Source organism: Motacilla alba, chromosome 2, assembly GCF_015832195.1.
Source record: "Motacilla alba alba isolate MOTALB_02 chromosome 2, Motacilla_alba_V1.0_pri, whole genome shotgun sequence".
In the NCBI taxonomy this organism is placed as follows: Eukaryota; Metazoa; Chordata; class Aves; order Passeriformes; family Motacillidae; genus Motacilla; species Motacilla alba.
The window spans coordinates 130700575-130716713 of record NC_052017.1 but is presented as its reverse complement, the minus strand read 5'-3'; the positions used below and the strand labels follow the sequence as shown (position 1 = coordinate 130716713).

At 40.0% G+C, this 16139-nt stretch overlaps 1 protein-coding gene across 3 annotated transcripts in view; it reads left to right on the top strand.

The window, feature by feature from the left end:
* The window catches only part of RNF19A (ring finger protein 19A, RBR E3 ubiquitin protein ligase), a 57162-nt gene extending 41549 nt beyond the window's left edge, over positions 1 to 15613 (top strand). For all 3 annotated transcript variants that reach the window (XM_038127377.1, XM_038127375.1, XM_038127378.1), the window contains 8 exons: positions 943 to 1151; positions 3066 to 3210; positions 3775 to 3937; positions 8359 to 8473; positions 10467 to 10628; positions 11290 to 11503; positions 12885 to 13028; positions 13401 to 15613. In XM_038127377.1, coding sequence (XP_037983305.1) covers positions 943 to 1151; positions 3066 to 3210; positions 3775 to 3937; positions 8359 to 8473; positions 10467 to 10628; positions 11290 to 11503; positions 12885 to 13028; positions 13401 to 14085 — 1837 coding nt within the window. In that variant the 3' untranslated portion in view covers positions 14086 to 15613. The remainder of the gene's footprint in view (positions 1 to 942; positions 1152 to 3065; positions 3211 to 3774; positions 3938 to 8358; positions 8474 to 10466; positions 10629 to 11289; positions 11504 to 12884; positions 13029 to 13400) is intronic.
* Positions 15614 to 16139: the final 526 nt, after the last annotated feature.

The window sequence follows — 16139 nt, the reverse complement described above, 5'->3', positions numbered from 1 at the left end:
TGTCAACATATGTTTGTATTTACTGTTAATGTGAACACATTGTGTTTTTATCATGTGAACTTTGAAATTCAGGTCTAATGAAGGAACAGTTTTGTCACTTCAGCTCTCATTGTATAGAACTGTTCATGTAGTGTCTGATTATAAAGTAGTGTAATACAGTTTCGTAAGTCTCAGCATTCTTGGAGGTTTTTTGCTCTGTAGTATTGTCAGAGTAAAGGTGGCTTTGAGGCCCAAACTCTTGTCAATTTTTGCATTTGCGTTTGAAATGCATTTTTTAAAATGCCTTAACTACTGAGAAACCAAAATCCTATTTATAAAGTACTTGGTTTATTGTTTTGATGTTTTAAAATACAAAGAGTTAAGAAACATCTATTTAAAGTAAGCAGTGGTATTCATGATAAAAGGCAACTAGTAAAATCCTAAAATGTCTTGCAGTGCCAAACCAGATGTCGTTGCAGCTGTAGGTTACACTGCAGGTCACTTAGCAGGGATCCTCCCTCAAGGACAGGGTCTATCTAAGACATGCCCACAGTGACTGGGACACTTTTTAAACTATAACATCTCCTAATTGCTTAAACACCTTTCTTGGGTTTATTGTCCCACTCCTCTAAACTGTGGTTTCTTGGTGACTGTAAACCTTGCGGTATTGCATTCAGCTTTAAATACAGTGTATTTGAATACTGCATGGAGTAAAGGTGAGTGAGTGTTGCAGTGATTACAGTATTTCTGTACAATCTTAATCAAATGCAATGGCAGCAGAGTTGTGGAAAGAGGAGTTTAGGAACTGGTGCTGGCCACCTCCTGAAGGAAGTAGCCAGCATCTGATGTCCACTGCCTTTGCACCTCCTTCAGCTGCTCTGACAGCTGTCTAGTCCGGTTTGTTCTATACTTAGAACTGATTTTATTAACAAAATTCTCTCTTGTCCCTCTTGACTGTTGAAGATATGCTGTGATCGCGTTTGGGTGTGCCAGCTGCCCCAAACTGACGTGCGGGCGAGAAGGCTGCGGGACGGAGTTTTGCTACCACTGTAAGCAAATCTGGCATCCCAACCAGACGTGCGATGCTGCTCGCCAGGAGAGAGCTCAGAGCCTGCGCCTGAGAACAATTCGTTCTTCATCTATCAGTTACAGCCAGGAATCTGGAGCAGCAGGTATTTATGACCGGGGTGCTGTGCCTGTAAAACATCTCTTCGGTACATTTGCACAATTGGCCCTAGATAAGGAAAGAACGGAATAGTAACATGGTAGATGGATACTAGATGCTTTGTCTTTCAGAAACATAAAATAACAATTCTAAATTTGGATTAAAATTTTAAATGTTATGCTTTGAAGTACTCTGTGACCAGAACATCTGACTTAAGTCTTAAAAGCTTGTCATCATTTTAAGTTCTTTGTAGTTGAAAAATGGGAATCAAATGAACTTGCTGCAAGGCATCCCATGTCAACATTAGCATGTTGTCTTTTTTAGTTGTATCACTTAGTACACTTGTTTTCTCCACTGTAGGTGAAGTTCCCCAGCTGTTAAAATTAAAACTCGTAACCACTGATTTTGTGTTTTCAAAAAGACTATTACTCTGATGCCAGCTCTGATGTTTGATATCTTTGTTAGTACTAATTTCTGGTTTTCCAGGAAATGCTTATCTGTCTTGTCTACCAGAGGGCAAACAATTCCATCTCTTAAAGCTGAGCTTGTTTGTAACTTCCAAAAAAAAAGAGGATAAACTATTCAGAGTAATGTTTATCACATCAAAATTCCAGTTTGCTCTTGATAAGAATTGGCTCCGAATTACATCAAGCTCTGATTTATTTGGCAGCTTTTGTCTCTGGCTGAACAAGCAAGGTAGATATTTGGGGTAAAGAGTCTCACCTGCACCTTGTAGTTAGAGCTGTTTTTCTCCAATCCAGCCCCAGACTCCAGTTTGTAGTTTGCACTGGCTTATTTTGACAATGCATCCCATCTTGCCCTAAAAATTAGCATCTTGCTCTAGCTTTCAATTAAAATTGGAAATAAGCTAAATGAATTAGCACACCAGCTTCTTTCCTTACCCTTTCAGTTCCTCTCAGCCTGAAGAGCAGTAGCTCTGCCTCTCCTGTGCTGAAGAGCTTGCTCTGTTTACTTTCTGCCCTGTAGGCTGTGCGTGTGCTCTCATGTGGGAGTAGCTAATGAATCCTTTTAGCTGTTTACTCCTTGTGCACTGAGCTTGGTAGAGGTACTTTTTTCTGCTGGTTCTGTACCTCTTTAGGTATTCTTTCTATTAAGTATGAGCTTTCCTTTCCTTGTCCTACCTAGTAGCACTGAGGCAGTAAACTTGGAATTCTGTGCTAGGAGCTGCAAGGTATTTCTGCTGCTGTGAATAAATAGCTTGTCCTGAAGTGCAGGTGCTAAACAGGAGTGAAGATCACAACTGGTGTGTGTGTGTTTCATTGTTGCTCAATGACCCCTTGTTTGACAGAGCTGGTTGCTTAACCTCATTTTTCCACATTTGACTTGGGAACATGGAGATTCTCCAGAGTTTTCTTCTGCTACACTATATTTTTTTGGGGAGTTAGTAAGTATAAAGTAGGGCTGTGAAAAGGACTCAAGAGGAGGTTGGCGGTACCAAAGAAGTACATTAATGTGAACGGGGAGATGGATTTAAGATATGTTAACAGAGTGGAGACTGAATATTAAAGTATAAGATTCATAACAGCATGAAACGCAAAAGAGGATTATATTTAAAGAGACCTTATTATCAGTCCTGTGTTAGCATACATATTTAATGTCAGATTCTAATATATATTTCATTAAGCTTAGGAAATCCTTGAACAGAGAGCATGCATTAACCATTCAGTTACTTGAATGTGGTCTACTACACCTTGTTTTCATTAGTTTTGCTCGGTCCAAGGTTTGTAAAAACAGATTTGATACCAAGTCATGGTCAAATGAAGATTTGTAAAGCAGCCTTATAAAAAACTTCAGTTTTTCAGATAATGGTTCAATTAGTTTTTCCAAATGTATGTTTGCATTGTGATTATATTTGATTGTCTAAGGAACTGATGTGATTCTAATATTCATTTTTAAACAGCTGATGACATAAAGCCATGCCCACGCTGTGCTGCTTATATAATAAAAATGAATGATGGAAGCTGCAATCATATGACTTGTGCTGTCTGCGGCTGTGAATTCTGTTGGCTATGTATGAAAGAGATCTCAGATTTACATTATTTAAGGTACATTTAAGAAAAAAAAATTCTGTGTGGTTGGCGATTTGTTTTCTAAAGTATTTAGAAGGAGATTCCCAAGTGCTGTAAGTCTGGCTTTCTTCTTCTTGGAGTAGAGAATCACTGTTGAAGTATTCATATTAGAGAATCAAGTCAATTTTCAATATGTGTCTTTAAATTAGTATTTTATTATTTTTATTTTAAAATATTTTGTAAATTTTATGCATGCAACATGTTCTTAGTACAAATCAAGTATTTTGGATTAACACACCCTCTTTTTACTGATGTCCTAATACATCTGTATTGTCCTTGTATTTGGCAATGCAGAGGTTCTGATTATACAGGTTACTGTGAACCATACATTGGTGTGTAGCAATATACAATATGCTTCTTGTTACATTGCAAAATATGGTCTCAAGGCAAAAAAAAATCTGATGAAATAACTGATGATGTGTTACATCTGTAACTTGAACCTAGGAACAATAATTCTGTAACTAGAGAAATGTTCAGTAGTGTATAGCTACCTTGATTTACTTACTGTTTCTTTACAGCATTCCTATTTCTCTCTATTAGCCCATCAGGTTGCACATTCTGGGGAAAGAAACCATGGAGCCGTAAGAAGAAAATCCTGTGGCAACTAGGGACACTTGTTGGAGCTCCTGTAGGAATTGCCCTAATAGCTGGCATTGCTATTCCTGCTATGATTATTGGAATTCCTGTGTATGTGGGACGTAAGGTAAAAAGTGCTTCAACTCCCAATATGCTTCAGGTTTTAACCTTCTGTTGTATGGCTTGGGTGATAATATCTTCAGTTGGGTATCTTAACTGGCCTCTAAAAGAAAAAGACACAACAAAAAACAATCAATCTCCAAAATACCAAAGCAACCAACCCCTGCTTTGTTTAAGGATATTTCTGTCAGTTGTAGAGGAAGGAAAAGCAGTTTTTAAGAATCTAGATTCTCTTGAAACATCCAGAGCAAAACACTGGACAATTTCCAATTTCTATATCCTGCCATGAAAGTTCCTGCATGCTTTTTCAGAATTGCTCTGATTTTAATCTCTGGTTTCCCTTCTGTCCCTTAAAATTAAACAATCTTTAGAGCACAAGGAAGACAAAAAGGAATTTTTTTTTTCTTAAAAGCAGCTAGGTACCTGAATTTTAGTATAAAATTTTGCTAGTTCAGGTTTTTGTATACACATGTTTAAGCATTTATACTCAGCAGCTTGTTAATTGCCTTGGGCCAGTCCACCAGTGTGGAACAGTCTTCAGTGCTAGCTAGCCTGCCTTCATTTTACTTCTGGGAAGGAGCTAAAAACAATCATGTTAATCAGAAGGCAGATGATATTTCCTCTTAAAAATATAATAGCTATTACTATAAAGTAATCAACAAATTCTTATATGTAATTTAGGATATAGTAATAAGTTATCTAGATCTTTTGGAAACAGGCTTTTTGAAATGATGGCTTGGAAGATTTGTTTTTCTGCTTTTATCAGCATGGATTCTCGCAGTGACTGGCACAGACTCGTAATTCTGCATTTGTTGGGGAGGGAAGGGGGAGTGTGTCTGCTAGACAAAATGTTCAGGGGTGCAGCTTTTCCACTGTATTTGTTTAATCTTTTTCTTTCTAGCAAGTACCCTACTTTCTGCTACAGTTGGGTTTTGACCTTTTTATTCTGTTACAGCTTAGTCCCATGCAGTCACTGGAAATTTCTAAGTGAGGAGAGGAAGAAGGCAGCAGTTACCTGTTTCAAATTGCATTTGCACGATTAGCTTTTCTCATTATATTTTGGAACAGGACCCCATCACAGAGCACCTTTCATGTGCTAAAGTCTCACAGCATTATTCTGTGAGGGCAGCCTGATGAGAATTTCTGTGGTACCCCAGTGCTTAGTGGTCATTTTTCTGTGACCCCTGTCAAATATTTGTGCTTCAAAACATCTGATGATGGAGATCCCACAGGCCCTTCAAGCTTGGTTTTAACATAGGTATAGGAAGAGAATTTACATTAGATTCCTACTGCTCTATTCTTCAGCTGATGCAGAGAATTCTTTTGTTTTGCAATATGCTGTTACATATTTAATGATACTTCAGGTCGATTCTTAACAAACCTAGCACTTCCAGCTTTTCTTGATGAACTGTCAAGGAAACACTGGTTTAGGTTTCTGATTCTCCTCTTCTGCATTTCCTTGTTGTTTTTCATGCCACCTTTTTGTCCAGTTTGAATACAGCAGTGAAGCTGCAGCCTAGCTACTTCTGAGTTAAATGAAAGGGTGATTCTGTGCCAGTAACTACCAGTAAACTCTTCTTCAACAACGTGTATCTTCACTTTGTGTGCTCTAAAACACAAATCCTTTCCCACACAGTGGTAATGCAGGCAATTGGCTTCTTCCTACAGGTAGTCTTGAACTCATTGCCATTTCAGCTGCATCTGGTCATTTCAGGCCATTTCAGCTGCATCTGGTCGTTTCAGACCATTTTTTCAGCTTCTCATGACTGGAGTGAATTCTGGCCTGAATTTCAACATACACGTTCTTCTCCTTCCATCTTCCACATTAATGAAAGTGTTCAATACTCTTGGGTCCAAGGCACATCTCTCAGAAGTATGGAGTGAAGAGTCTTAATTTGGGTAGTTACAAAAAATTACTATTCACGTGTTTTCTGTAGTTTCACATGAAGCTTAGTAGATTTCTCTCATCCTTTTTTTTCAATCTGGACTGTTATAACTGCTTGAGTGTCATACAAGAATGTAAGAATTTAATTAGTCAGTGTGTGACATCTGTTTCTCCCCATCCTCAAGGCTGACTTATCTTGTTACAGGAGAAAATTAAATTGGCATGATTTCTACTTAAAAAAAAATCAGTGTGACCTTTTTGTTTCCTACCTTTGCTTTGATGTTTACAAGGTCCCAATTTTCAGGAAATGAAAGTTCATTCAGTGGTCTTTTACTTCCTCAGCTTCTTGGTTTGTACCTTTTTAAGATTGTCATTGCCATTTAACCATTTCCAGTTTTCCTGGATTTTTTTTTTCAGACATCTACTAAAAATAATTTTCAAAAATTACTATTAATGACTCTGAAATTTGGCCTGCTGAGATATTTCTCAGATCAGCTCATGTAAGTACACTCCAATCTGCTGTATTTGTACAGATCCTACTTCTTTGTCACCAGTGGTCTGGCTCACAGTTGATCTTCAAAGACAACTGAAGGGAAAAGAAAATAGGAACAGGTCTCCAGTTTCATCTGCTGGCTATCTTTCATTTTTGTTAAACAGCAAATTGATCCAATTTGGTCTTCCTCTTACTAGCACTGTTCTCATAGAATAATTTCTTCTTGACTTTGATATCCCTTGCTTTTTGTCTCCTCTAGTTTAACCTTTCTGATTTTGGCCTTACACCCTCATGCTGTTCTTCTATACCCATTCATAGCAATTTGACCTACTTTCTATTTTCTTAATGCTGCTGCTGCTTTGGTAAAGGAATCTTCATCGTTCTTTTTCAACATTCTGTCTGTCCTTTGCATTGGAAGAGTTTATGCTTGTGCTTTGATAGAGTTTCCTTGAGGAAGTGCTAATGTTCTGGTTTTATAGATATAAAACCAGAACACTGGCACCTGATAAGTTTCTGTGTTTATTGAAATCTTTCTTCTGGCTTAGTATTTTTGTTTGGTTATTCTTTATTATTTAGTCAATATCCAGAAGTTTCTTATTTCACAGTAGTTTCTACCAGTATGACCTTCTATCTTGATGTTTTAAATCAATTTATATTCTGTAACCTCTTCCTTCTATTCCTTTTTTTTTTTTTTTGCTTTGTGTTTAAGGAATCCAGTAACCTTTATGGATGTCTGTTTGTTGTATTATGCCTTTTGTTTCGGGAGTTAAAATTGTCCATAACAGTAAAATTCAGTGCTTTAGGTGATCCTGCTAATTGCTCAGATCCCCATGAAACCTAATCTTTCTGGGTTTATAATTCTTACACACTGTGAGAGTGTTCATATTCAGTTTTTCCTTTTTAATCCATAGGCATGTTCAACATTCAAGTGCTCCCTCGCTCTGTATTGCTCTCTGTACAGTGTACCTCAGAGCAGTAAATGCATTCTCATTGCACAAAGCACAGTGCCTTCTCTGCCCTTTCCTTGCCTGCTTTGCCTGAACAAAGACTTAGTTTATTCCAAAATGAGAACAGCCCTACCAAATCTCTAATTGAAATTATATTTTAGAAAGCACAGCATTCAACAGCATGCTATGTAGAAAGCATGACATGCGACTCATTTTTTATCATTGTCTTCTTGTGTACTCATCTCTTGTGTTATTCCTTAAGATGGAGTGAGGATTAACTTGGCTTTGTGACAGCCCTTAAGATACCTGTTGTTCCTTTGTAATTCCATCTTAGCCAAGAATGATAACAGATGTAGTGCATACCTCTGAGAAACCATGTTCCTAGGGAGAGTAAATGAAACACACAAATGTGGGAAGTCTCTGTAGAACTGGGATCTTTAAAGGCCTTTCAGGTTCTTGTGGGGTTTGTGGCAGGTAAGTTTAAGGCAGTCACATTTCAGAGTTATTGCAGGCTTGAATAATCATTAGGAGGTTCAGGCAGCAGGTTCCTCAGTAAACTGAAGCACAGCTAAGACTCAGGTTTGCAGAAACATTTCTTGTCTCAACAGCTTGTCATGAGGGGGTGCTGGAGCAGTGGAGTTCTTGCTTTCCCCTCCCTCCAGGCTATGTCTGAAGGCTCTCTTGTGGCTCTCTTATGTCAGCCTGTTTCTATAGATCTAGTAATCTGTGAAAGTTTCAACTCCATACTGTTCAGGGAAAAGACAACTGGGAATAAGATGTGTCAGTTTGATCGTATGGGGCAATTCCTTTATCCTGAAAGTTTGTCTGCTTTTTCTAGCCATGTAAGCTGGAGTAATGATTAAACACAGCCCTTCAGTTACTTAGCTCTCCAAACTGGATGCTGAGAATAAATGCTTAATTGGTGGGTGGGAGGACTTCTTATGTGTAAGAGATTGCCAAAAATTCGGATATGTATAAATTTTATTTTCTTTGAGATAAGAAATAAATGGTTGCATAGAAGTGATGATTGCACCTCTTCCATCCTTGCAGCAATGTATTATTGATGTGGATAATAGTCTAAACCCCCTTTCTTTTCTTTCAAGATTCACAATCGATATGAAGGCAAAGACATTTCAAAGCACAAGCGAAACTTGGCTATAGCAGGTGGTGTAACCTTATCTGTAATTGTTTCTCCAGTTGTAGCTGCAGTAACTGTAGGTAAGCAAATACTTCTGTTTGTGTCTTGGTAGCACCTTGCAACCAGAACTCTATAAACACTCATGAATAACACAGCTAAGTGCTGTAGTTTTCCTTTTCTAGGTGAAGGAACCAAGACAAGGAGGAATCTGAGGTTATACATTTATTGGGGCAGAGTAAAGAATACAGTACTTGATTTTAATGTAGCATTTCCTGAAGAATTAAAACTAATTTTTATCTTGATTGAAATATTTAAAGGTTTTTTAAATGACCAAGGAAAAAAAACTGTTGCCACAGAGTTTGTTCATACTTTAATAACTTTATATCAAAATTTTCTCCGTGCAGAACAAAAATAGTCTCTTATACTTAACATTGCAGTAGTTGGCAAACCACTTGTTTTGTTCTGGGAGTCAGTTCAAATTACATCACACTTTTTATCATGGTGATGGTTGAGTATAGCATTTAAGGAGAATCTTGCTGTTCCTTACAAAATAGTTGTCTCGTCTTCCCAGGTATTTCAAAATCACTGTAAACCCTGAATGTTTTTGAAAGGAGGGGACTTGCCTGGCACTGCCTCGCTTCTTTGTTGCAGCACAGGCATCTTCACAGTCGCACAGTAAGCTGCTGTGAATAGCTAACTCACGCTAAGACACACCATTTAGTTCTAAGCTAGATCAGCCCCCTGTACACACAGTTTTATCTGCAGTGCCCCTTGTGCCAGAACCAGTGCTCAGAGAGTAATGAGTAATGTCCAGAAGATGAGGCCACTTTCAGCCAGTGATGATTCAGTTTGGCCATGAAGCTGTGGCTTTAAACTGCTTATCATCAATAGTGGGCCACTGTACAAACGAGGGTATACCAGCCACGAAACTGGTGTCAGTCTGCATTGCATTGTTCTCATGTGGCTGTGGTGTCAGGTCCCTGCTAAACAGGTGGTGGGACACAGAGTCTCATAGCTGTATTTATAGGTATGTCTTACTTCATTTCCCTCAAGCTGTTTCTTATTCCTGAACAAAGATGAAACGTGGCTTTCCAGGGAAAGCAGTTGGGTTTTGTTTTGTGGAGTTTTGCTCTGGCCCCCTTGCCATTAACAAATGGCCTCCAGTCTCAGGGCATTGTGTGGTTTCCAAAAGAATGGCCATAAGAGTATGGAGCTCTTCCTTGGACGTGAACAATTTCTATTGAAGGAGACTTTGGAACTTTGGAACCCATAATTTAGATTAGACTGAGTAGCCTTTCTATTAGGTCTGCTTCTCTCCTGACATTTTCAGAATGTGCCAGCTTGATATTTTTCAATCTGCTGGTTTCTGTACCTTCTGTATACTTCCATCAGCAAAGCCGTAGGATGATTCAATTCGTATGCCAAAGGACTAACTTCCATCATCCACTCAAAGTGGTGGGATGGATGTGTGTGTATCTGTGTGTGCTTTAGTCTACAGTTCCTTTAGCTGGTTCTCCTTAATTCCTGCCACTGTACTCCACTGAATTGTTTACTTTTAAAGGAAAACTTATATTGAAAAATCCCAGAGTAATAATAATGTTAAGTCTATTAAATTGATAGCAAAGCCATGTCTCCCTTAAGTGGATGTAAATTGAAGCCCTTTATTAAAGTAGTAGAGGTACTAATATTTTCAGCTGAGTAAAATTTGAAATAGATGTCTGCTATTTCTGCCTCTCAGGTGGAACAGTGGAGTCCACAGTGGAGCTTTTGTGAATCTTTAAAGGATTTTAATTTTGTTTGTAAATTATGTTATGGGCATATGGAAAGTATTAATTCATCAATCATTAAGTTTCTCTTCCTACCAATGCTGACAGAGGACATTCTGCCTGCTGAAAGTACTTTCCTGTCATTTCACCTTTGTGATTTACCAATATTTCTTAATTTTGCTCCCTCTTGATCTCTTTCAAGTGTAATGTTAAACAAATATTAAGTAATCTTGGAAAATGAAATTGCCTTTATGAAAGGCTCTAAAATAAAAGTCAATTTAATGAAAGACTCTACTTCCCTCTGTAGGTATTGGTGTTCCTATTATGCTGGCTTATGTGTATGGAGTTGTTCCAATTTCCCTGTGCCGAAGTGGAGGTTGTGGTGTGTCAGCTGGCAATGGAAAAGGTGTCAGGATAGAATTTGATGATGAAAATGATATAAATGTTGGTGGAACAAATGCAGCTGTAGGTAAGAAAATTCAGTGTTGTGTTTTCTGTAAATATGGGCTTTGTGACTTGTGTTTTCTATCTTAGATACTAGAGTATTTACTTGCATTTGGGGCTCCTTCTGCTCATTGCTGAAATTGCACCTCTCAGATGATAATTGCTTCTCTGTGTCATTTTGTGCTGGGCTGTATTACAAAGTTATTGCCCATTTTAATCGAAGCCAAACCGTAGTCTTCTCCATAGGTAAAAGTTTTAACATAGCATTAATGTTGCTCTTTCAGAATCCTGGTTTGTGGAAGCTGGTTAAATTTTTTATTTTTGGTGGGGCTAACTAAAGACTGGTCTGATGCTTCAATTTTTTGATTACATGGCACTATCCTGTGTAATGGGGTCTCTCTGCATTCCTTTTATCCATGTTTCCTGTCCTATCCATGGTTAATTTTTTGCTGTCTTCAGGGTATGATGTCAGGCACAGCCATTATAGCAGCACCGAGAAAGGTGTCTTTTAAAATTATTTCTGGTTTCTTGTGGATTTTTTTTTTTTTTACAGAGTTCTCTTTTTGTGACTATGTGTTCTATAAATCCTTCTTCTCAGCATAATTTCAGAAACAGCTTTCATGGTCACATTCCAGAAACAGCTAAGTGCTGCTTCCATAGCTGAGGAGGCTTCTCTGTTTCTGTAGATACCACGTCGGTGGCGGAGGCGCGTCACAACCCCAGCATAGGGGAGGGCAGCGTGGGGGGCCTGACGGGCAGCCTGAGCGCCAGCGGCAGCCACATGGACAGGATCGGAGCCATCCGGGACAACCTGAGTGAGACAGCGAGCACCATGGCCCTGGCTGGGGCCAGCATCACCGGGAGCCTCTCGGGGAGTGCCATGGTGAACTGCTTTAACAGGTGAGGGAGCTGCTGCCAGCCCTGCTCTGCCCTGCTCCACGAGCAGCACAGCGAGCGCGCCTCCTCCGCTTCCCAGTTTTTGCTTTTCCCTATTGGTTCCTATTAAAAGGAAGTGTCTCTGGGAGATAAACAGTTCATCCCTGACAAACTTACTGATTTTCAAGAGATCCTGCCTGACCACAGTCCTCAAGACTGCTTTTGTTTAGGCTGAGTGGGGCCTGAGATCTCGTTCTCCTGCCTCCCCAGGAGAGCTGTCTGTAGGCAGGAGTCCGAGGGAGGCAGCTCCTCTCTGACACAGTTGAGTTCTCTGGTGCACCTCACCCAAAAGTCGGAACTGCTGACTCGTTTGGTCTGCAGGCCCCAAGCTGTGCCTTCAGAACACTTGGGTGGAGTGTGGACTCCAAATGGACTTCAGGCAGGAGGGGAGGCAAACACCTGGCCTTGCCAAGGTGGCAGCTTCTTGTCACATGCTCAATGCCTTCTGTGAATTTGGACCTTTCTGGTAGCTGGCTCTCCTGCACCCTGAAGAGAAAGGGAGCATGTAGAAAGGATTGTTAGCATGTGGGGTTCAGAATGGAATTTGTTCCTTAAATCAGCTGCCAACACTGCTCATTTTGAGTAATTTGGCATTCCAGGCTATATGGAATAAAGAGAGTGGGATAGTAACAAGAATTCCCCTCTGCTGGGAGAGGTGTACCAGGCTGTGACTGCTGAGTGAGATATACATAGCCTCTTCTTTAAAGAGCTGAGAGTTAAAACAAACAAACAAACAAATTTCAATGTCAGTACAAAGATAAACAACACATTTGGAAAAAAGCTTGTTGTTTGATTTCTGGCATATCTGCTGAGCCCAGCTTAAGATTGCTCAGGTTTCTATTACTCCTGTTGCAGTTGATAGCAATACATTGTAGAACAGAGTACAGAACACAGTTCTCTGTCTCTTATTTGAATAGTAGTAATTTGCAGCAGGGCATACATGGGTACTACCATGTCTTGAATTTATGTACCCTTCTGATTGATTTTACCATTTTTAGAGTATAGTGTACTATCTGCAGAAGAACTGTAGCTGAACCTGGAAGCTGTCCCTGTAAATCTCAGGAGGGAAAGAATCCAGAACTTTTGGTTAACACCTTTAGGAAATTAGTCTGGTTTTTCTTTGAGGTGTTTTTGTTTACTTGGTTTTAATCAAAAAACAGTAATTTTGACATGGGAATGGAGAACATGTGTCAGTAGGGTAAATTAGCCCGTCTGTGCTGGAGTGACTCAAGAACTCTATTTAATAATTACTGACTTACTGCCATCTACAAGGTGACCCTAATTTTCAGAAAGTGTGCTTTGACTGGTGTGGTAGTATATGTAACTTTTTCTTTCTCTTTCAAAGACTGGAAGTACAAGCAGATGTGCAGAAAGAACGATACAGTCTGAGTGGAGAATCTGGCACAGTTAGCTTGGGAACAGTTAGTGACAATGCCAGTACCAAAGCAATGGCAGGATCCATTCTGAACTCCTACATCCCTTTGGACAGGTAAGGGAAATGTGGTGAAAACAGAATATTTACAAGCCTTGCTTATTAAAGGATATTTTAAGCATGCCCTCAGCTGTTCTGCATTCAAGATTACACTTTGAAACTGTAGATTTTGTTACAAATGGAATTACGTGTGACTGCTTTCTGCAGTTTGCCAGGGTTATTTCCAAAGAGGAGCGCTATTGCTGTAGCTCAGGGAAGCATTTGGTGGTTCAGACTTGGTGTTTTCCTTTGGGCTGTTTATTTGGTTAAGCATTTCTCCTTACACGACACGCAGTGAAAGTGAGAGGGATGTATGTAGGAAAGCGGTAAGAGTTTGTTCCACCCTCCGACGACCTCTTACGTAAACTCACGGATTCTCCCCTGTTCTAGGGAAGGGAACAGCCTGGAAGTGCAGGTGGATATCGAATCCAAGCCGGCCAAGTTCCGGCACCACAGCGGGAGCAGCAGCGTGGAGGACGGCGGCGCTGCCGGGCGCGGCTCCGCCGGCTGCTCCGGCCCGCCCGAAGGCAAAGCCGGCGCCACCAAGTGGTCCAAGGACAGCACGGCGGGGAAGAAGTGCAAAGGTAAGCTGAGAAAGAAGAGCAGCATGAAGATTAATGAGACGAGAGAGGACATGGATGCTCAGCTGTTGGAGCAGCAAAGCACAAACTCCAGTGAATTTGACTCTCCCTCCCTGAGCGATAGTATTCCATCCGTAGCAGATTCTCACTCCAGCCATTTCTCTGAGTTCAGTTGCTCAGATATGGAAAGTATGAAAACTTCCTGTAGCCATGGCTCCAGCGACTATCACACTCGCTTTACCACAGTCTGTGCTCTCCCAGAGGTGGAAAACGATCGCTTGGAAAACACTCCACAGCCGAGTGGAATCCCTGTGCCTGTTCCAACAGCCCCAAGCACTGATGTTCCACAGCTGAGTTACATTGCTGAGGAAAGCGTTAATAATGGATCTTCGACAGATTCAGATTTAGGTGTTGCTGAAACGCTGAAAGAAACAAACAACAACCATTCACAACAGGCTGTGGAATTAAGCACTGCTCTTCAGACTGAAATGTAAATCTGTAAGTGCTGCAAAAATATATTTGCCACTAAAGAACCCTGTCAGAGCTGGTTGAATCACATGCGACTTCTGTAAGTTTCAGGTGACCAGCAGAAGCAAGGTTTTGATACAACTGCATTTTCTATATACTTGTCTGATAAGGCAAAATACTTCCTATGGATCTTCGACCTGTATGAAGAGACATGAAGGCTTTAACCAAGTGCATTACAGCAGTACAGATATGTCCATGTTTTGTATTTTTGCCACAACTTTGCTTGAAAGCGTATACTTGGTGTATTTAGATAAAAATTGGTAAATTCTTAATATGTTAAATGCTGAAATGAATAATATGTCCTGCACTGTTCACTTGGAAAATATGGGGTTTGGGATAAAGGGTGTTAGCTGAGCATTAGTGACTTAAAACCATTCTTGTGTGAACTCTTAAATTTAAGGGAAGCAAAGACCTGCAGAGACCTATACAAACATACTTCAACAGTGAGTATTCAGAATGACAATTTTGTTTCATAACTGGACACACTGTATTTAGAATGCATGTAGAATGAACTGCATATCTTCAGATGGGTGTAGCCTGTGTCAGAAGTGTTTGTATGTGTGTACACTTTGAGCAGGGTTATGGCTTTTACATAATTTCAAAACATAAGAAATTGGTACTTAATATATGGTGGAGTGGAGACATCACCTGTGTAGAACAGTGGGGTTACCTATTTATTCATGCAACCAATCATGCAGCAGGTAAGGCTACTATATACTGTATAAAAACTGTAAAATAACAATCCAGTGATTTCTAAGCATTGTAGAAAAGCAGATGCAGTCACCTTTCATTAGGGGGAAAATTGGTGCCCCGTCCATTCTTGGTGCCTTTGGAAAAGACTGGGTTTGAAGTGCCTGGTCGTCTGAGGATTTTACTGTAATGTTTTCCAGAATGTCCTCTTTGGCCACCTTGGATCACAAAAGAAAATCCTAGTGAATAAAATGACTGTCGTAGATACAATAATGAGGTATTGGCCTACCAAAGACTCACTCAGGCTTTAGTGGACTTGACATCTCTTTGCAAGACATGCCTGTCTTCAGTCCCAGAATCTTAAGTGCAGTGCAATGACTGCCCAGATGCAAAGATGGGTTCCAAATATGCTGGCTTTTTTCTTTTTCTTTTGCATATGGAAGATGCACAGCTGAACACAAGCTGAAGTTGGCCAAAGCGCCTGCACTGTTAACATTTTTAGCTAAGTAATTCACTAAAATGAAAAAAAGTTGTGAATCTCAGAATAACAGTTAACAATGTTCTGTCTTGTGTTTCATGTATTGCCATTATGGTGCTACTGGAGGTTTGATTGGATGAAAAGAATGCCATGAGCTACAGTCCTCTTCCATGAGTTATCCTCACCAGTTTCAGTAATAGCTTATAACACTAGTGCCAGTTACGTTATTTGGTAATGCTTGTTACAGTATTTGTATATTTGCAATTCGGTTTTGCTCAATAATATGCGTGTAAACTGCATATCTGAAATAAATGTCTAAATACTGACTTCTAGTGGTCTGTTGTTTAATGTGCTGATCAGCCTTCTGTCTGTGTTCCCAGGGAGCCTTTTTTCCTGACTGCTCTTATCTCTTGCCGCCTTTAAATATTCTTATTTGATGAGGTGTGCTTTGGAAGTTGGAATGTTCTGATTCTTGGAAGTGTAAGATCTAAAGTCAGTTGTGTTTTGTACAAGATTTCAGCCTTCTCTAAGATGAAAAGAAACCTGATCTGCCTCTCTGGCAGGCAGAACAGTAAATGGTTTTGGGAGAGGGATGCAGTTCTGGCAGAGCTCTTTAAACAAAACTGCACTGTCTTGGCACAAGTCAGATGGCTGACTGAACTCAAATTCCGTTTTCTCCATCTGAAGTGACGCTCTTCTCAGTTCTCATGGCCTGCACAGAGTTCTTTCTGAAACACCACAGATTGGTCAGAGTTTCTGGGTAACACCTGGTATTTTTTGCTGAGCTGAACTGCCTGTTCCTTCGGCTCATTTTCTCACCTGCATCAGGAGAGGCCAGGGAAGTGAGAAACT